At 57.3% G+C, this 20,089-nt stretch overlaps 1 protein-coding gene across 4 annotated transcripts in view; it reads right to left on the bottom strand.

Moving 5' to 3' along the window:
• UBE3C (ubiquitin protein ligase E3C) overlaps positions 1-20,089 on the bottom strand; it is a 137,550-nt gene that overhangs the window by 5,941 nt on the left and 111,520 nt on the right. For 2 of the 4 annotated variants that reach the window (XM_055591378.1, XM_055591380.1), the window contains exon 23: positions 15,944-17,492. The exons of 1 other annotated variant lie outside the window; for it this stretch is intronic. In XM_055591378.1, the coding sequence (XP_055447353.1) occupies positions 17,322-17,492 (171 nt within the window). In that variant the 3' untranslated portion in view covers positions 15,944-17,321. Of the gene's footprint in view, positions 1-15,943; positions 17,493-19,484; position 20,089 lie in introns of those variants that run through there. One more of the 4 variants, XM_055591379.1, reaches the window with a different exon arrangement.

Below are 20,089 nucleotides of genomic sequence, written 5' to 3'. Positions count from 1 at the left end.
GCCTTCTAGGAGTTTGCGTCTTTTGGATCCCTGGCTCCTCGGGGGGCCCTGCCGCAAACACTGCAGCCTTCTGCACTGCACCCGCGGTCAGGGGGTGGGCTCGGCCTCTGTCCAGCTGGGCTGGGACCGCGGGCTTCCTTCACGGCACTTTTCAGAGCTCTCACTGAAACCCTGCTTGTGGAACGCGGACTCAGGGCCCACGCTGAGGTCAGGGCTTCGTCTGCCCCGTGTCCTGCAGCCGGTGTGGGCCGCCCGCACCCAGACGCCCAAGAGGCGGCCTTCGAACAGACAGGTGATGAATAAGCCTGGGACGCGACGATGGGGGCTGGGTGGAGGGGAGGGCTGACGGACTCACACGGCAGCGGAGACAGTTTTTAGGCTGGTGATTGGGTGGGATAGGGTTTCCCTGGTGGCTCAGACGGTAAAGAATCTGCCTGCCATGCAGGAGACCCAGGTTCGATCGCTGGGTTGGGAAGATCCCCTGGAGGAGGGCATGGCACCCCACTCCAGTACTCTGGCCTGGAGAGTCCCACAGTGCCGGGGACCAGCCCCGGCTGATCCAGGGTATTCGAAGGAGAGACGGCTAGGCGAGGGTCAGGGAATAACTGCTTAATTACACTTTAATTAAGGATACAAAGAGTAATAGAATAAGGATAGCTCAGTGAGGAAATTCAGTGGAGAAAAGCGGCTGAAATAAGGATAGCTCAGTAGGAAAATTCAGTGGAGAAAAGAAGCTGAGTGGCTTGGTTTACGCGGAAAATCAATATAACCCGTGACACCAGGTTAGCTCTGACCACGGAGGCCGCAGGCGCCCTCTCGAATAGCGGAAGGTGCCCCACCTTAGACACCTTCTCGAGTGGGTCTTAGAAGCCCAGGCAAATAAATGGTCGCAGAGGACATCCGCGCTCCAGATGGACACTCAGCTGGAATTTGGGAGAGAGAGTGACATGGGGAGACCAAGTTTCAGTGAACAAGGCCCGCACTTTATTTTCCAAAGTAGTTTTTATACCTTAAGGTATGCATAGAGGATAATGGGGGAAGGGGTGGAGTCATGCAAGGACAGCAGTTCCTGGTTCTAATCTAAGCCAGGCTTTCAAACTTATCATATGCAAAAGTTCAGGTGATTGACATCATCTTCTGGCCCGGAGGCCTGTTAACATTTTAAGAAACTTATTTTTCTCTAAAGGTGATTATTCCAAAGTCAGGCACCAGCCTTCCAAAAAACATTGGACAAAGCTGCATTTTACATTTCTATACACCCATTATATCAATCAATACACTGCCAAGGACACAGTAGGTAAGGAGTATGGAGACTTAGCAGCAAACATTGGCCCAACAAGTGAAAAACCCTTCACCAATACAATTTCTAATCAATCTTTTAACTACTCAAAGCAATCTGTGTTTAGACAGTTTAGAACATCTCCTGCCTCTCACAGTTGGGAGGCTCTGAACAATCACATGTGGCCGGAAAAACCTATTCAGGCAGGCTAGAGGATTTCCAAAGGAGTTTGTAGGTTGAAACACTGTCACATCCAAGAATTATTAACTGGAGCTGTAAGCTAACTCTTTTTTCAGAGAGAGGCAGTGGGAGACAGCCCCCCGTAAAGTCAGAGGTGTAGGTGAAAGCACAAAGCAGAAAGTAGGCAGACTCTGGTTTTGGGGGTAGATGCTCGAGAATTTCCAGGGGGACTCCTGAGGCTCGATCCCGCCTTTGCGTATGCCGAGCCTCCTTCCTCATGACCTTTGTCATGGGCGGAGTGCCTCACGCTGGCTCCCGGCAGTGATAGAATTCCAGTTGAGCTATTACAGATCCTCACTCAATATGCAATATGCCGGCTCCCAGCACCACAGACTGCGGGGCCTGGTGGGCCACAGTCCACGGGGTCGGACAGAGTCGGACACGACTGAGCGACTGACAGTTTCAGTTTCGGGTGGGGTGCTTGCATTGGGATGCGCGACTCAGCTTTGCTTCTCTGACGTTTCTGCCTTTTGCACCGAAACACCTGCACCCCTAACAGAGGGGGCTGGATGGACACCCCTCAGGAGATGGACTCCTATCACTTCTGCATCCGGGGGATGAAGGTCCTGCCCCGGGAAGGGCTCGCGCACCCTCAGAGCCCAGGCAGCAGTGCGCTCACCTGGCCCAGCTCCACCGCAGATCAGAACGTTTCCAGAAGGTTCCGGCAGGCTTTCGAGTGGAGGTCACGGCTGACTGTGCCCAGATGCTCCTGGGGGCACTTGGCCCGAGACAGGAGCAGGGGAGGCTGGACCAGGCAGTCCTGATAAGATAGGCACCCCTTCCTGCCTTCCTTCAGGTTCACTTGCTGACGGCTGGCACGGCCACACTGCGGGCACATGCTGACCCTCCCGCCCGCGGGGACGCAGGCCCAGGGCTTTCCGGGGCCTGCCCTGGGGTTGGCCACTGGGCAGCCCCACCCTGCCGTCTGCACCCAGGGCTGAGCCCGCAGATCCCAGCCTCGCCCAGTGCTCACTGGGGCTGGAGCTGCGGCCTGGCCTCCGTTGCCTTGACCACGGGCCTCCCAGCCCCTCGGCCGAGGCCCAGCCCCTTGCAGAGCCGGCGTGGAGGGTCCAGGCTCTGGGGCCACAGCGAGGGGAAGTTGCCCAACTCCCAGGCGTGGGAGCGCCCCGTGCCCCGTGGAGGGCTCTCCAGGCCTGCTGCGGCCGGTGGTGCCCCAGGCACACACACACTGGCACACACGTGTGCACACTCCCATTCCTGTACATGCATGCCCCCCGCACGCTCACACGGGGTCATGCTGAGCTCCCGTCACCCTCACTGAAGGTCTGGGGACAAAGACGTTTGAGCTGTAACAACCCGCACCTTAACCTTTGCCCTTAGGTGTGTCTTCGGTTTGAAAGTGAAAGTGGAAGTGTTAGTCGCTCAGTCATGTCTGACTCTCTGTGACCCCACACACTGTAGCCCACCAGGCTCCTCTGTCCATGGGATTCTCCAGGCAAGAATACTGGAGTGGGTAGCCATGTCCTCCTCCAGGGGATCTTTCCAACCCAGGGATTGAACCCAGGTCTCCTGCTTTGCAGGCTGATTCTTTACCAGCTGAGCCACTAGGGAAACCCTTTTTATTTACTTAGCTACATGGAATGTGACTTGTTAGCTCCCTGACCAGGGACCAAACCTGCATCCCCTACCTTGGCAGTGTGGTGTCTTAACCTCTGGACTACCTGGGGATGCTTTAAGTCCCTTTAAAAGCAATGTTTTAAATCGCAATGTGAACACTGGCCCACAGTAAATATTCAAGCAGCACGAATGAGTCCTCCACCCCAAGGCAGTCACTGTCTGACCCTTATCTACGGGCCACGCCAACCTCAGACGCCTGCCCAGGGAGCCTCCGGGAGGCCAGCTGGGGGAGGCAGACCTGCTCCGGCAGGTTCCCCGGAGCTGCTTCCTGCTTCCTGCCTCCCAGCCCTGTACCTGTCTCTGCTCTTACCTTCTCTTGCCTGCTGATGCGTCTTTTACCTTCACTTTTGGATTCCTTTTCTTTTTTGGATTGTAGTAAAAATACTCACAACATAAAATCCACCACTGGCACTAGTCTTGGGTGCACAGTTCAGGGTCACGTTATTTATTGTCCTGGGTCTTTGTTGTGTCATGTGGGGTCTAGCTCCCTGACCAGGGATCGAACCCAGGGCCCCCTGCCCTGGGGGCATGGAGTCTCAGCCACTGGACCCCCAGGGAAGGCCCTGGGTCACATGGCTGTGCAACCACGGTCATTGCAGAATTTCTGGAACTGTCCGCATCAAGCATGACACCCCCGCCCCGCACACCAGCATCCCCAGGCCCCACCTTCTGTCTCTGTCTCTAGGAATCTGCCGACCCCAGGACCACGTACAACTGGAACCAGACCATTTTTGTTCGTCTCTGGCTTCTCTCACGGAGCATCTGTCCCCAGGGTTCACCTCGAGGCAGAGTCAGGATTCCCTCCCCCGCTGAGGCTGAACACCCCGGGAATCTGCTTAGACTGTCCCCCTGGAGCTCTCTCCACCCAGGACAGGCCCTGCCGGCTCCCCTTCTCCTCCAGCCGGGCACCCGGGGAGGAGGCCTCCCCCAGACGCTGCAGAGATTGCATTGCTGGGCTCCAAGCATATGCGAGGTGACCGCGAGGGATGACGAGCGCCTGGCAGTGGCACCCACGGCCCCTCTCCCATCCTCATCCCAGAGCAGAAGGAAGGGTGGACAGACGGACGCATGGGCAGGCCGAAAAACTGACAGACGGACAAATGTGCAGACGGTCCTCAGGGCTAAGGCCCTGCTGCCAGGGCCTTGCGCCCACTGGGAGGCCGGAGGTCGGGCCTGGCCTTTCCACTGCACCTCCCTGGCCGCTCCTCATTCAGGGGCGCCCAGGGCGCGCCTGACCCTGTCCTCCGTCCGCCCTCCAGGCCGCAAGCGTACCAGGTGACCGGTTGCCCTGAATGCTCGCCCTGGTTCCGGGAATATTTGCATTTCCTCTGGGAGCCTTGGAGGCCTGAGGTGGGTGAGGGCTGTGGGCAGGGAGCCCGGTCAGGCCGTGGTGGACTCAAAGCCGGTTCTGCAGGGGGCACGCCCCGAATCTCCCTGGCCTGCCCGGCTGTGCGCCCGCCCGCCTCCCGCCCCAACTCCGGGACGCCTGGGGCCCCGCCCGGCCCTGCTCCCGCCCCGCCCCTCCTCCAGACCCCGCCCCTCCCCCAGACCCCGCCCACCACCCTCCCCGCCCCTCCCAGACCCCGCCCACCACCCCCCGCCCCTCCCAGACCCCGCCCACCACCATCCCCGCCCCTCCCAGACCCCGCCCACCACCCTCCCCGCCCCTCCCAGACCCCGCCCACCACCCTCCCCGCCCCTCCCAGACCCCGCCCACCACCCTCCCCGCCCCTCCGGCCCGGCTGCTGTCCAGGCGCGGTCTCGACCTCAGGGAGACAGAGCGGCCATTCAGGGCCGGGGCAGCTCTGGGAGCGGCAGGAGTGGCTCTCCCCCAGCCAGCGGGGCGGGAGGGGCCCGGCAGGAGGCCCCGGGTCCCCAGAGAAAGGCCTGCGTGTGAGGAGCCTCAGGCAGGACAAGCGGGCCTCTCAGGATGCCTGTCCCGCGCTCTGGGGCTGGGACGGGCCTGCTTCCTCGGGTGGCATCCGGGGCCGTCCTGGCACCCGTGGGACCGCGTCCTCTCTGGGTCTCCGTGCGGCCGGCACTGACCGCTCCATGGGCCGGGCTCCCGGCCGTCCCCTCCAGGCCCAGCAAAAATCTACAATTCTCCTCAGTGTACGGCTTAACCCCGGGTGCGTCGGGGCGCGGTTTCCGTCTTCTGAGGGACGCGGGTGCTGGACAGCCCCCGCCTTGGTAACAGATAGGGACTCGCTGCGGGCAAAGCTCAGACGAGTCCTCAGGCCCCACCGCCAGCCCGAGCGCCTGCCCTGGTCACTTGGGTGAGCTCTGTCCTCTCCTCCTCCAAGGGGCGTGTGGGGGAGGAGGCCGCAGACAAGAAGCCCTTTCTCCGCCTCAGGGAAATGAACTCCCTCTGACGCTGGGGTCTCACGGCAAGCTTCTTTCCTCTTTGTCAGCCCTGCCTGAGCCCCTGCCTGCCTCAGTTGGTGACCCCACCCGGGGAGACGGTGATGGACAGGGAGGCCTGGCGGGCTGCAGTCCACGGGGTGGCCATGAGTCGGACATAACTGAACGACTGAACAGCAGCCCGGGGACCCCACACCAGAGCCGGCCAGGGCCAGGCACAGGGACCGGGCCCCAGCCCCGGCTCTCTCAGGGACCTGTGGGTGACAGGCTCTGCTGCTCCTGGTGGACACCCCAATGGACAAATGTGTGTGCGCGCAGTGATGTGTGTCTGTAAAACCTCCGCCTTGTGAGGCCCCATCAAGCTTGGAACAGGTCGGCCTCCCTTGCTGTCAACTTTGAAAGTTAAGTGTTGTCCCCAAATTAAGACCTAACGTGCTGGACACCCCTGGTCCAGTGGTTGAGAATCTGCCTTCCAGGACAGGGACTCGGGTTTGATCCTTGACCTGGGAACTAGATCCCACATGCAGAGGGGCTCTGGAGCCCTGGTGTCTCAACGAGAAAAAAAAAAAAAAAAAGACTTAAGGTGCTAAGGAAAGGCCTTACAAATGGCTGAGAAAAGAAGAAAAGCAAAAGGCAAGGGAGAAAGGGAAAAATATACCCAACTGAATGCAGAGTTCGAGAATAAAAAGGAGAGACAGGAAAGCCTTCTTCAGTGATCAGTGCAAAGAAATAGAGGAAAACAATAAAACGGGGAAGACTAGAGATCTCTTCAAGAAAATTGGAGATACCATGCAAGTTTGGGTACAATAAAGGAGAAATGGCAAGGACCTAACAGAAGCAGAAGAGATTAAGAAGAGGTGGCAAGAATACACAGAAAAACTACAAAAAAGATCTTAATGACCCGGATAACCATGATGGTGTGATCACTCACCTAGAGCCAGACATCCTGGACTGCGAAGTCAAGTGGGCCTTAGGAAGCATCACTAAGGACGAAGGTAGTGGAGGTGACGGGATTCCATCTGAGCCGTTTCAAATCCTGAAAGACGCTGCTGTTACAGGGCTGCAGTCAGTACAGCAGCAGATTAGGACTCAGCAGTGGCCACAGCACTGGCCACAGCTTTTATTCCAATACCAAAGAAGGACAAGGCCAAAGAATGTTCAAATTATCACACAATTGCACTCATTTCATATGCTATCAAAGTAATGCTCAAAATCCTTCAACCCAGGCTTCAACAGTACATGAACTGAGAAATTCCAGATCTACAAGTTGGATTTAGAAAAGGCAGAGGAACCAGAGGTCAAATTCCCAACATCCGTTGGATCACAGAAAAAGCAAGAGAATTCCAGAAAAAATCTACTTCTGCTTCATTGAGTGCACTAAAGCTTTTTGACTGTGTGGATCACAACAAACTGTGAAAAATTCTTAAAGAGATGGGAATACCAGACCACCTTACTTGCCTCCTAAGAAATCTGTATGTAGGTCAAGAAGCAACAGAACCGAACATGGAACAATTGACCAGTTCAAAATTGTGAAAAGAGGGTCAAAGCTGTATATTGTCACCCTGCTTATTTAACTTATATGTAGAACACATCATGCAAAATGCTGGGCTGAATCACAAGCTGGACTCAAGACTGCTGGGAGAAATATCAACAACCTCAGATGGCAAATGATACCACTCTAATGGCAAAAAGTGAAGAGGAGCTAAAGAGCCTCTTGATGAAGGTGAAAGAGGAGAGTGAAAAAGTTGGCTTAAAACTCAACATTCAAAAAATGAAGATCATGGCATCTGGTCCCATCGCTTCACGGCAAATAGATGGGGAAACAATCAAAACAGTGACAGTGTTTTCTTGGGCTCTAAAAGTCACTGCAGACGGTGAGTGCAGCCACGAAATTAAGACTTTTGCTCCTTGGAAGAAAAGCTGTGACCAACCTAGACTGCATATTAAAAAGCAGAGACGTCACTTTGCTGACAAAGGTCCATATAGTCAAAGCTACGGTTTTTCCAGGAGTCATTAACAGATGTGCGAGTTGGACCATAAAGAAAGCTGAGTGCCAAAGAATTGATGCTTTTGAACTGTGGTGTTGGAGAAGACTCTTGAGAGTCCCTTGGACTGCAAGGAGATCCAACCAGTTGCATCCTAAAGGAGATTAGTCCTGAATATTTATTGGAAGGACTGATGCTGAAGCTGAGGCTCCAATACTTTGGCCACCTGATGTGAAGAACTGACTCACTGGAAAAGACCCTGATGCTGGGAAAGATTGAAGGCAGGAGGAGAAGGGGACAACAGAGGATGAGATGGTTGGATGGCATCACCGACTCAATGGACATGAGTTTGAGCAAGCTCCGGGAGATGGTGATGGACAGGGAGGCCTGGCGTGCTGCAGTCCATAGCGTCGCAAAGAGTCAGACACAATTTAGTGACTGAGTAACAACAATGAAAAGCCAAATTTCTTTTTTTTAAGTGGATCTATATATGAAATATCAATAAAGCCTAAATTTTTTATGTTTTTTAACAAAAATTAAATCTAAATAGAACCTCTCTTTTCTCCGTGTGCCAAATAGATGTCTCAATGCCCACTTGTTTGATTACTTCCGAGAGAAGTACTGTTAGCCCCTGGCCAGGAGGGACTTAGAGGCCAGTCTAGAGTCCTTTGCAGCCCCCACCCTTCCCCCTGCAGACCCCAGGCTGTGCCCAAGCTGCTCCGCCTGCAGGGTGCTGGCCTGAGACCTGCTCACTGACTTGGGCAGGCCAGCCAGTGGCCAAGCCTGACTGAGTCCTGTTTCCCCACAGGACTTCCTTCCAGGACTTCTCAGGAAATTCATTTGTATTTTTGAATCCCAAGAGAAATCGGTAAGATGGGAAAACAGATGATCATTCTCCTGGAAGAATTAGAGCTTACTAATCAACATAGAGACGCTGCCAGCTGGGGAAGCCCCTGGAGTCACGTCAGAGCTGGGAAAGGGGACGGCGGTGTGGGCAGGTTCTGGAACCGGGTTGCATCACGTGGGAGAGGTCCACACAGCCTCCCTGTGAGCCGCTGGCAGGGCGGAAGATGCCCGCAGGCCCGTGAGTCATTCCTGCCCACAAACTCCAGCACAGTAAGCATACAGGCCCAGCGCTCCTTTCAAACCCTGTGGGACATGCTGAGGAGCAGCGTCCTCGGGGCGGGGGGTCCAGGTCTCCATCATGTTGTCCCGGACTTAATTTTCCTCCTTAAACAGAACTCTCTAAACATCCATGGTGATGAAGAGGGTCTGAGAAGTGTTGCCAGTATTTTAAGAACAATAAAGGGAGTCTACCAAGTCATGGCCAGAGCTGTTTTAACTCACAGAGAACGGTGCATTTATTATCACATCTTTTTAAAATAGCAAAGGGAACTTCCCGGTGCTTTCACTGCTGAGGGCCCGGGTTCAATCCCTGGTTGGGGAACAGATTCCACAAGGCACCTGCTGTTGCTACTGCTGCTGCTGCTAAGTCGCTTCAGTCGTGTCCAACTGTGTGCGATCCCATAGATGGCAGCCCAGGGCAGCCAAAACAGTAAATACATAAAGGAAACAGAAAAGCCACCAAACTTTATTTTTTTTTGGGGGGGGGGGGGCGCGAGCATTGAGTGCCATGTGGGATCTTAGTCCCCTGACCAGGGATGGAACGCCGAGCCCCCTTCCTTTGAAGCCCAGAGCCTTAACTAACCACCGGCCCACCGGGAAGTCCCAGGCCCTCAACCTTTCAACACAACCTATCATAGGAAAATGATTCAGTCATTTTAAGCAATCAACATTAGAGACATGGAAATTCTCAGGTGTTCTGACTTCCCGCCCTGGACTCTTGGGAATGAAGACCTGTCAGGAATTCGGGATGCTGGACACCCCGCCCAGGGATGGTCCTTTCCCTGTGGTCATTGCTCCCCGCCCTCTGCAGCTGTATCAGGCCTTGTTCATCCAACAACGCTTTGAGAACTCGGACCACACCCAAGGCGAGGCTCTGGGACGCAGAGTGACTGGCTGAGGGCCCTACCCGCTAGGAGGTCATCAGGGAGACTGGGGCGGCCATGAACAGGTAGCTCGAACTCCAGGCCCGAGGGGGCCGGCAGCCAACAGTCTGGGAACAACAGCCCCCACCTCCCGGGCTGGGCGGGGCTCCGATGCCCACCTGTGTGCCCAGCATACCTGCAGCCACAATTAGAGACAATGCCATGAGGTCATGGAGTCTGCGGCCCCACCCAGCCGGGCAGCCCTGATTCACATGGGGTGCGGCCACCAGGATCCCAAAGGGTGCACTCAGGGAGTGAACCTCCCAGGGCGGCCGCCATGGGGGCACCCACGCAGGGGGCCTTGGCCCAGAGCACTGAGGGGCAGGCCCGAGTGCAGCACCCCCCCACCCTGGGGCCTGCTCTTCCCTTCACCCAGTCCCCCCAGTACACATTTATCCCCTGGACGCGCAGATCGCAAGGGCAGCGACCCTGAGCAGGGTTACTCCCAACGGACCAGAGCAGACTGGCCCCGCACCCCTCAGGAGGGCCAGGAAAACAGCTCGTGGACGGACGGTGGGCGCTGCCCACAGCGGTCTCCAGTGTTCACACGGGGTGGGTGCAAGTGTGAATTCACATCACCAAGTCGGGAAGCCTGGGGTGACATTTGAGGAGCACTCACAGGCCGGGCATCAGGACGCCGGTTGGGGCGGGATGAGGATCGCTCTGAGCGAGTGGCCCCAGACGTCACAGCTGCCCCGGAGCGGGCACAGTGTGCTCTAGGGCGGAGAAGGCTGCCTGGGCACCCCGAGGCATCTCAGAGGGCGGCATTCGGCTCCCACCGGGGTCCCCAGGACAACAGGGTGCACCATGGCTGGGTGCAGCCCAGCTGGTGGCCCCTATGCTACTGAGGGGTGACGAGCAGCCGACCCTTCCCTGGGACCACCCAGTCCTTGCGCGCTGTGTCCCCCCCCCCCCACCCCCCCCCACCCCCGCTTCTTGTCTGTAGACTCTCTGGCCCTTTGCCCCCAGGGCTGGGCTGGGCAGAGGGCAGAATCCACCTGACCTGAATGCTCTGTCCTGACTCCCAACCTCGGGCTTGGGCTGTTCCAGCATCTGGACCTGGATGCAGCTGCCCTCTGCCCTCTGCCCTCTGCCCCAGAAGGCCCACCTCCTTCCCTCAGGCCCCGGCGCGACGGGAGGAGGCCCTGAATATGCCCAGTGACCTGGAGGAGCTGGCAGTGGAGCTGGTCACCCTGGCTGCACCTCTGCCCACTGTCTGCCCGTGCCAACCTGTGGCCCCACTGTGCTCCCTGGGCAGGCTGCCAGAGCACACTCAGGAGGCCCAGGAGGGGGAATTCCACCCGTGCTGTGGGCCACGGTCCACTGTCGGCCCGAGACCCCTTCCTGCTGGACGTCAGCTCGCAGGCCTGGGGACGGCTGTGACCTCCCTGGGTGGCCGTGACCTCTGGGGGCGGCTGTGACCTCCCTGGGGGGCCATGATCTCTCTGGGGGGCCGTGACCTCTGGGGGCGGCTGTGACCTCTCTGGGGGGGCTGTGACCTCTTTGGGGGGGCTGTGACCTCTCTTGGGGGGGCTGTGACCTCTCTTGGGGGCTGTGACCTCTGGGGGCAGCTGTGACTCTCTGGAGGAGCTGTGACCTCCCTGGGGGGGCTGTGACCTCTGGGGGGCTGTGACCTCTCTGGGGAAGCCATGACCTCTCTGGGGGGCCGTGACCTCTCTGGGGGGGCCGTGACCGCTGGGGGCAGCTGTGACCTCTCTGGGGGAGCCGTGACCTCCCTGGGGGGGCCACGACCTCTCTGGGGGGCCATGACCTCCCTGGGGGTGGCATGACCTCTCTTGGGGGCTGTGACCTCTGGAGGCGCTGTGACCTCCCTGGAGGGCCATGACCTCTGGGGGCTCTGTGACCTCTCTGGGGGGTCATGACCTCGCTGGGGGGCCGTGACCTCTGGGGGCGGCTGTGACCTCCCCATGTGGCTGGTGCCCAGGGAACCGGCACCCAGGTGCTCCATGCTGCTCGCTCGCCCGTGGTCAGTGTCCTGGTAGCTGAGCCCTGGGAGGCGGTGCTGGGCACTGCATGGCCTGGAAGCCCCTGCAGAGGGTGCGAGAAGCCACGTTCTTCCCCACCCTGCGGGCCACCTGCACCTCCATGCGGGTTGGGCGTTTGCAGAGATGGCAGCACCTCATGCAACCGATGCTTCTGCCGATGGTATGAATAATTGAAGCTACATCTTCAGTTACTTGAGACTGAGTGTACTCTGCAAACCCCGCAGCACAGCCTGGCGCCTGACGCTCATGGAAACTGAGCGCGGATGCCTCCGGGGAGGGTGTGGGCTGGCGGATGAGAGCAGAGGCCTGAGATCAGGTGTCCCGGAACCATGGACTTGCTCGGCCACCCGCTCCTCACAGAGGCCTGGGCCAGGTGGGGTCTGGGCTCAGCGGGAGGGGCACAGCCATCGGGCCTCCCACCCACCTCGTGCCAGGGTCTCCCTGCCCCCACTGTGACGCCCCAGAATGTGCCCAGAGGGTGGCTGACGTCCCCTGGGGGCACACAGAGCCGCGGGTGCAGCAGGAGAGACGGAGGGGACAGCAGGTTGTGACACAAGGCTCTCAGTGCCCAAAACAGCAGAGACCCCGCGGCCTGCGGGGGTCTGGGGAGGCCCCTGCAGCTAGGCCTTGAAGGAGCGCGGTCTCCAGGCACCTCCCCCAGGGCAGCCGGGCTGGAAACGTGTTCTTCGAGCCCCTCAGCGCTGAGGAGGCCCGGTCACCAGGCTGGCACGGGTGTCGCCCAAGTGACCCAGGTAGCTGCCCCAGGCCAGGGTCGACAGGCGTGCTGACCTCGGTGTCCCTGCCCAGCGCGTCACCCAACGGCTCCGTGCCCCAGGGAGACCCTGGACGGCCAGAGGCTGCTCTCCGTGCTGGCTTTGCCCCTAACCTGCAGACATGCGGCATGCTCAGAACGGCTGCCCCCAGACGCCCCCCTCCCCCAGCAGTCTCTGCATGGCGGCCGCCTCCTGACCCTCAGGTTTCATGCTTCAGCCTAGCCAACCCCGGGAAGCTTCCTGACCCAAGAGGGACCCGGGTCTCCTCCTCCCTCCACACCCGCCACGCGGTCCTTCAGGGGACCCGCCCGCCACGATGACGGTGGGATGCAGATGTACCAGGAGTCCAGGAGGGGCTTGGGAGGAAGGCCCCTGGCTGAGACGGGCGACAAGGCCTTCCGGGCCGGTGTGGCCCACAGTCGCGAATGGCGCTTGTCCTTCTAGCTGCTCAGCTGGCATCGGACCTAAGCGAGTCCTGCGCGTCCACCTCTGTGCCAGGCAGCGTGCAGAGCGGGGTTCAGGCGGCCGTGGGTGGGGTCGGGGAGTTCTTTTCGTATTTTTATCAAATTAAAGAATCAACAGACTCTTCGTACTGCGTGCACCTGCAACTCTAAACAAAAGCAGCAGCTAAAATCGCCACGGATGACGGAAGGAGGGACGTGGGGTTGGGTGGGAAGGCGGGGTCCCTGAGGAGCCTGCCCTGAGCGCTGGGCCACCCGGAAAACATGCCCAGCAGAGAGAGGAGCTGAGAAAAGACTTAACCCCGAAAACCACCATCCGGCAGAGCAGGAAGGACACCAGAGCACAGCAGGGCGGGGGCCCCCCGGGGACCCAGTGGCTGACACCGCACTCCCCCTGCAGGGGGCTAGGCTGCCTGTGGTGGGCTGGGCGGCCCCAGAGGGCATCGTGTCCCAAATGGGGTGAAGTGGCAGCCAGGGCAGGGCCAGCGCGCGCAGCGGGGCCCGTCCACAGGGCATGGAGGCGTGGGTGCGGGGAGGCCAGGCTGCCCTGGTCTGTCCCCTGGTGTGACCGCCCCCCTCACCCGTCCCCTGGTCTGTCCCGTCAGTCTTGCGTGCTTACATGCTGGGCTGAGGGTCCCCTCACCTCAGGAACCCTCCTCTCGTGTGTGTGTACGTGTACAAGTGTGCACATACACAGGTCTGGGTCTGGGTGTTCTGTGTGCAGCCCCAGCGCCCCCTGCCGGCTGCACGGGGAGAGGGCTCAGCGGGTGTGGGGTCCCAGGGCAAGGAGGGCCGAGGAGTGGAGAGGCAGCTGGGCGGGCCTGTGCCCGCCAGGCACCACAGTGCCGCCTCCACGTCCTGGGTGCCCAGCATCATCCCCAAAGCGCAGCATGTGTGAGGCTCCTACCCCGGCACTTAGCAGCCCCAGCTCTGGCCTGGCCCTGCCCACGCTGAGGGCTCCGCTCTCCCGGGGCGCACAGGCAGCTCAGCCACGGCCGACTCTGAGACCCCATGGACTGTAGCCCCCGGGATTCTCCAGACAATTACACTGGAGTGAGCAGCCATCTCCTCCTCCAGGGGATCTTCCCGACCCAGGGATCAAACACATCTCTCGTCTCTTGCACTGGGAAGTGGGTTCTTTACCACTGGTGCCACCCCCAACCTTGGGCACTGGGCCCCGGGAGGCAGGCTCAAGCTGCACAGCCCCTGGCAGGGCCCCTGAAAGGACCCCATCCTGCCGCATGCCACCCCCACCCCCAGGCGCTAACCAGTACCCTTCCCACGATGGCCCAGCCCCGAGGGTTCAGGGGGTCAGGCCTGGGGGGCCCCAGGGAGGGGGACGGGCCCACAAGGTCTGTCTGGACATGGGGCCTCAGATACTTATGTCGGGACAGGCCAGCCTCTTCTCCAGGTGACACGTCATGACGAATGACCTTCCATCTGACCCATGAAAGGTAATAAAGCATCCATGTCTCGGCACACTCATTTCACGGGCGCCGGCCCCCGTGTCCCCATCTCCCGCCCCTTGCCTCTCCTGCCTGCCTGCACAGTGCCCAGGGCTGGGGCCCAGCCACCCGCCATTCCGAGGGCGCTGGCAGGGCGCAGACACCAGCCCCATGTGCTCCCAGAGATGGGGTCACCCGGAGAAACGAGGCACTGAAGGCTGACTTTTCTGCTTGTCACCGCAGAGGAAAAGGGAATGGTGTTGCCTGAGGGTGACGGTGTTACAATCAAGGTACAAGCGTCAAAGCGTGGCGTCTGCTGCCTGTGGCATCAAATGCTGAAGCTAAAGCACGGCCCTACGGCTGTGCTCACAGCGCTGCCACCACAAGCCTGCGTACAGCTCTCGTCAAAGCTGTGCGGCCCTCCTGCGAAAACAAAGCCCAGGGTCCCCCGTTCTCCGACAGAGACCCTTCCTGAGTCGCACGCAGAGGCCTAAAGGGAAGCAGCAGTCACCAGAGGAGCCGTCTTGCTCATGGACGCACAAGATAAACTGACGAAGCCCAGACACTCACGGACTTGGTTCACAGCGTGGCGGCTCAACGCTGAGATGCTGCGTGTGGCCCCAGGGAGGAAGGAGCTGGGCGGGGCCGCTCCCTGTGGGGTGGACGCCACCTCTGAAATGCTCCCTGCAAGACAGGCTGGGCAAACTCAATCTTCACCTTGCACCTTTTTTCTTGGTAAAAGCTCAAATCCTTGTTGAATTTCTTTTGGTTATCAAAAACAGGTGCTGAAGTGGGTCTGTCTTAGTGGAGACCGGAGACCGGTATTTAATTGTCCCCGTTTCACAGATAGGTAAGCTGAGGTGCAAAGTACTCAGGCCTGAGAGCTCGCAGGCTTTTCTGGAAGCAGAGGCCTCCGGCAGTCCGCGGCTCTCTGGGGTGCCAGGGGCTCCTGGCCAGCCCCGCCTCCTTCCTCTCAGCCCTCTCCCGACAGCCCACCTGCGCCTGCTGGTCACCGGCCTCGGTTGTCCACTCTGGCCACCACCGCGACGCCTTTGGAAGCCCATAGCGGGCTCAGCGACTCACTGTTTGGGGAGTGGACATTAACTCCTCCCAGGACAAACTCCAGGGACGTCTGCTGTTCTGTGTGGCAGGCGAGGCTGTGTGATCCAGGACACCCTTCACTTTGCTACTGAAAGCCTTTCAGACCTGAAGCGGAGGGACTCGGGACACGTGACTGAGACACCAGCGGAACACTAGCCTCAGCTTCTATCTTTCTGCATCACGGTAGGCCTTCAGCTGTTCTCCCGGGCACGAGCACAGACACACCAGCACGAAGCACGAAGCCAGGACGACCAGGAAACAGCAGACAGGATGACGGACAAGGGCGAACCTTACTCGAGCGCTTCTTCTCAGTAATGTAACGCTAAGCCCTCGGGGACCCGGCAAGGTGGCAGCTGTCCCTGGCGAGCCTGGCTCTCCCAGGGCCTTAGCTGGAGGGGCTGCTGCAGGTCAGCCTTCTCGAAGCCTCGCTTGGGGCATTTCAGACGCCAGGCGTCACTGTCTGGTGTATCAGATTCTGAACCACAGCCTGTTATTACCCTGTCTCCACTGATGACATTTAAACAATGCGATAAACTGATGTTTAGAAGCCGTGGCTTTACTAGGGCAGAACGGAACCAATCACAATGATGTGGGGTATGAGTCCAACACAAACTTGGGAAAAAAATTTAATGTAAATATTTAGCCATTGGAACATACAAATAAATAAATAAGCCCAGATTAGCCGAGGAAGAAAATCCAAGTAAGAGTAACTGCCCATTTCTCTTCAGTCCCAGATATTCCATTTCCGAAATACTGATAATATACACATCAATTAATAAGTAAAGAAGACATAGAACATCCAACATAATACGACCCAAAATAAAAAAATAAAACCAAGGACAAACCCTAATTATTTATTTCTGTATATCAAGACTACAAATAGCATTTAAACACTTAATTTATTCTTCAAATTAAGAAATTATACATTTTGTTTTGATAATGGTCATTGTCTTAAAAGTGTCATTCGGCTCCCCCACATTTAAAAGGATATTGCTAATTGTGGCCCGTCCCCCACGCCAGCCCAGAGCTCCAGTGGCAGCGAACCCCGGCCAGCACCCGCGTCCCTGCCAGGTCCTGATAAAGTGCCGAATCCCGAGGACCGCCCACACGCCCCGCGCGCGCCCTGCAGGCCGCACCGGAAGGAGGGGCGGGGCCGCGCCGCCGTGCAAAGGCGCAGCGCCACTTTGGTTCAAGTGACTCGGGAGGGGCTGCGGGCCTCCTCCCAAAGCATCGCTCACGCGGGTCGCACACGCACAGGAGCAGGACAGAGGCCCCCCCCCCCAACACCCCGAAAGCTCTCCAGGCACGAGGTGGAGACAGAAAGGAAGAGAGTGAAGGGCCCGCCTCACACACACCCACACACAGGAATGTCCAAACCATCACGATGCAGGTCTGCGGCAGACTGGAAACAAGCATGCTAGTCCCATTCTGGGGAGATGGCTTAAAAAACACAAATAAAATATTACCATTGTTATCTATTTTCCAACCTAACCACTTTGGGAAAAGGCAGCAGGAAAAAAAAAAAAAAGCCTGTAGTTTTAACAATGAGGCTTGTAAACAATTCAACCACACGAGAAGCAGTGGCCCTGTCTCCCCAGAGGGCCGAGTCTCTGCGGACAGGAGCCGGGTCGGAGCAGTGCCCCCCTCCCCAGGTGCCGGGTCGCCAGCTTGGGGGGCTCATCTGCAGCAGAGCCAAAGCTTCATCTTTGGTTAATTTCACTGAGTTGCCACCAGTCTTAAAACTGTGCTCTTCCTGGCAAAATTACTATGTTAGCCACATGGCATGTAACATTTGTTATTTTAAGTTATTTGAAAAGCAATGTCCATCTAAATACGTGAGCACAACTTAATAAATCACTTAAAAATGCAGGAAGGGGTGGCGGGGAGGGACCCAGGAGAGCTGGGAGTCCAGCGCGAGCACCCTGCTGGCTGGGGGCGCACGGAGGCCAGGCCGTCTCCGCAGAGGGTGGGCCACGGCCATGGGTCAGCTCAGCTCGAAGCCCGCGGCGCACTCGATGGCGTAGAGGAGCTTGCTCCGCAGCAGCGCCTCGTCCTGGAACTCGGGGAGCTTCAGCAGGTTCATGCAGGTGCTGGCTGTGGGCAGCCGCTCCAGGTCGGAGCCCCCGTTGTGGATGCAGAACGCGGGGTACAGCTCCTGCAAGACAGCGGGCGCACGGCGGTCACCAGGCATGGCCTGCAGGGAGCATTTCAGACTCGGCAGACGCAACGGCTGTTCTCGCCTGTCCCCACGGGGACACCCGCTCTTTCACTGCCCTCAAACCTGCTCCAAATTTCTACCCAATACTGTGTCTGGGCTTCAGGCATCAAAAAGGACAGAGAACAGTGTGAACACATGGGGCACAGAGTCCTTCTGGTGGAAAGGCCTCTAAAGCTTTTGTTTTTTTGCCTTTTAAAAGTTAGTTTAAAATTTTAAAAGGTACAGGGTGAAGAGCTGAATGCATAAATAAGCCCCTTGGCTGAAAACATGGGAAGGGCCCTCTCCAAGTGAACCACAAAGGGACCCGGGAGCAGGGCGAGGTGGCAGTGTCAGTCGAGGAGAAAGGGCGGCCCCTCTCAACACGGGACGCCGGGTGCTGGGGGCACACTCACAGAGGGCGGTGCTCCCAGTGTCTTAGAACCACAGGGAGCGTCCTGGCGGGCCAGTGGTTAAGGCACGAGCTCCCAATGAAGGGGACGGGGGTTCAAACTCTGGTTGGGGAACCAAGATCCCATGTGGCGTGGCCAGAAAAAAAAGGCAGGGGGAGAAATCTTAAATGGTTTTCAGAAATGTCACAGTAAATTACTGGTGCTGTTGTGCTAAAATCGCTGTAGTGTTACATGTAACTATTACATGAGAATTAAATGTAACTTACTGTAGGATCCTAGAATTTACCAGAGCAAGCACATGAACTATTAATAATAGGAGCCAAGATTAGTCGCTGGTAAAGAGAGATCCAAATATACAATCAAAGAAATAAAAGCCTCACACACCTGAATGTCAGCTGGAAAAAGTAGTGTGAACGTTGATGAATTTTTCTCTCAAGAAGACAGCGCCCATGTCCCAGCTCTGTGCACCGGCAAGGCCTGGACACAGCGACCTCCGGCGACAAGCAGCCCGAGGGCCCAGCCCTGCCCTCTACCAACCTGGTCTCCAGGACAGGAACCAGGGCCTCTTGGAAAACGTGTGACCCCGACATGGGCCAGGAGATGTCAGGCAAGAGTCAGCATCCTGTCACAGCAGGGAGCGAGAAGCCACCTACAGCAGCCTGGGGCCTATTTACAGGCCCAGAGCCCACCGCCCACTCGCGGGTGGGACACGAAAGATCAAAGGGAGGGCGTGCCATGGACTGACACACAGCAAACGCTAGAGGTGCAGAACGACAGGAAAACGGAAATGTACTAGCTGTCCTTAGAACGCGAGCTATCCCCCTCAATAACTGGTAAGTGAGGAATAGTCAAGATTTACTCCATCTTTTCTGTAACAGCAGTCCTCAGGGCAACCTAAGAGCTGATGAGAAAAAATAGTTTTTTTTTTTTTATAGAGAAATCAGCTAAGAAAGGAAGAAAGGATACATCGGAACACGGGCGTTTTAAGGCCAGTGAAGGGTGGTCTGGGTGGGGACCGTGCACAGGGGCGGTGCAGCTCCTTGGCACCAGGACGCCCACAGCGGGGCCAGGCAGAGCAGTCACACGGATTGTTTTCTCTCATAACTAACCACAACTCTTAACTTTCTATAATGAAAACATTAATTTTGTTACAAGGAAAAACATGACTAGCATAAAAAATAATTACCTATTAACCACTGTCGAGGAAAAGAGAGAACAAGACTGGAATGCCGCTCCCGCCCAGACGGGGACTCAGAGCGCCGGTCACAACGCGGGCGCCTGAGCAGCCGAGAGCATGCCTCACCTGGGCTCTGTCACCTGCACGCTGAGTGCAGCGCACACTTGACGGCGTGGGCAGCGCTGAGCGTGAGCGCGGCCCACACACTGCTCTGCTGCATCTGTGTGCTGCTCCGCTGGCATCTCAGCGGCCTCTGCAGCGGCCACGTGCGCTAGGACCACCGTCTCTCCCTAATTATAACTTACGTGCCACTTTAAACGCCGCTCAAGATGTTTCAATAGAAACCAAAAGAGGAACAGAAAGAATATTTGTTACATTTATTATTACTTAGCACTCTGAAGATGTTGAGGGAAGCAATTTTCTCAAATGCTTGAATATATTAAAAACACCACATTTCTGAAACAGAAGGATCGCTGTACACACAGTGTTCAATGTAAAGTCTGAAATACGTTTTGCAGACACATGCCACATTTTACTGTTTCTTTCATAATGCTAATTAAATTTCCTACTTGGAGTCTCAGAACCTAAAAAATGAAGTTCTTCATTGAAATCTGAGTCAAGGGCACCATTCTGTGCATAATTAAGCCGAGTACAACGGGAATTTGCATTAATTCAGAGTGAGAAAAATCATCAATTTATTATGAGGCCTGATGGCAACTGAACAATATTCTACAGCACTTTAATGATTTCTTTGTCTGTAACAGTCACATTCGTTAAGCATATTAAGCTTTAATTAGCTTCAGCAGATGCTGCCCTTCTTCCAGGTCACGTGTGGCCACCCGGGCTGCCGAGGGCGCTTCAGCCAGGATGCAGTCTCTGCTTTCGAGTCTGAGTCCGCCGCCCCGCCAGCAGGCACCCTGGGCCAACCAGGAGCACATGCGCCACAGAGCTTTCCCCAGATCGGAGTC

Source organism: Bubalus kerabau, chromosome 8, assembly GCF_029407905.1.
Source record: "Bubalus kerabau isolate K-KA32 ecotype Philippines breed swamp buffalo chromosome 8, PCC_UOA_SB_1v2, whole genome shotgun sequence".
In the NCBI taxonomy this organism is placed as follows: domain Eukaryota; kingdom Metazoa; phylum Chordata; class Mammalia; order Artiodactyla; family Bovidae; genus Bubalus; species Bubalus kerabau.
The sequence above is the reverse complement of the archived record's forward strand: the minus strand, read 5'-3'. Positions and strand labels throughout refer to the sequence as shown.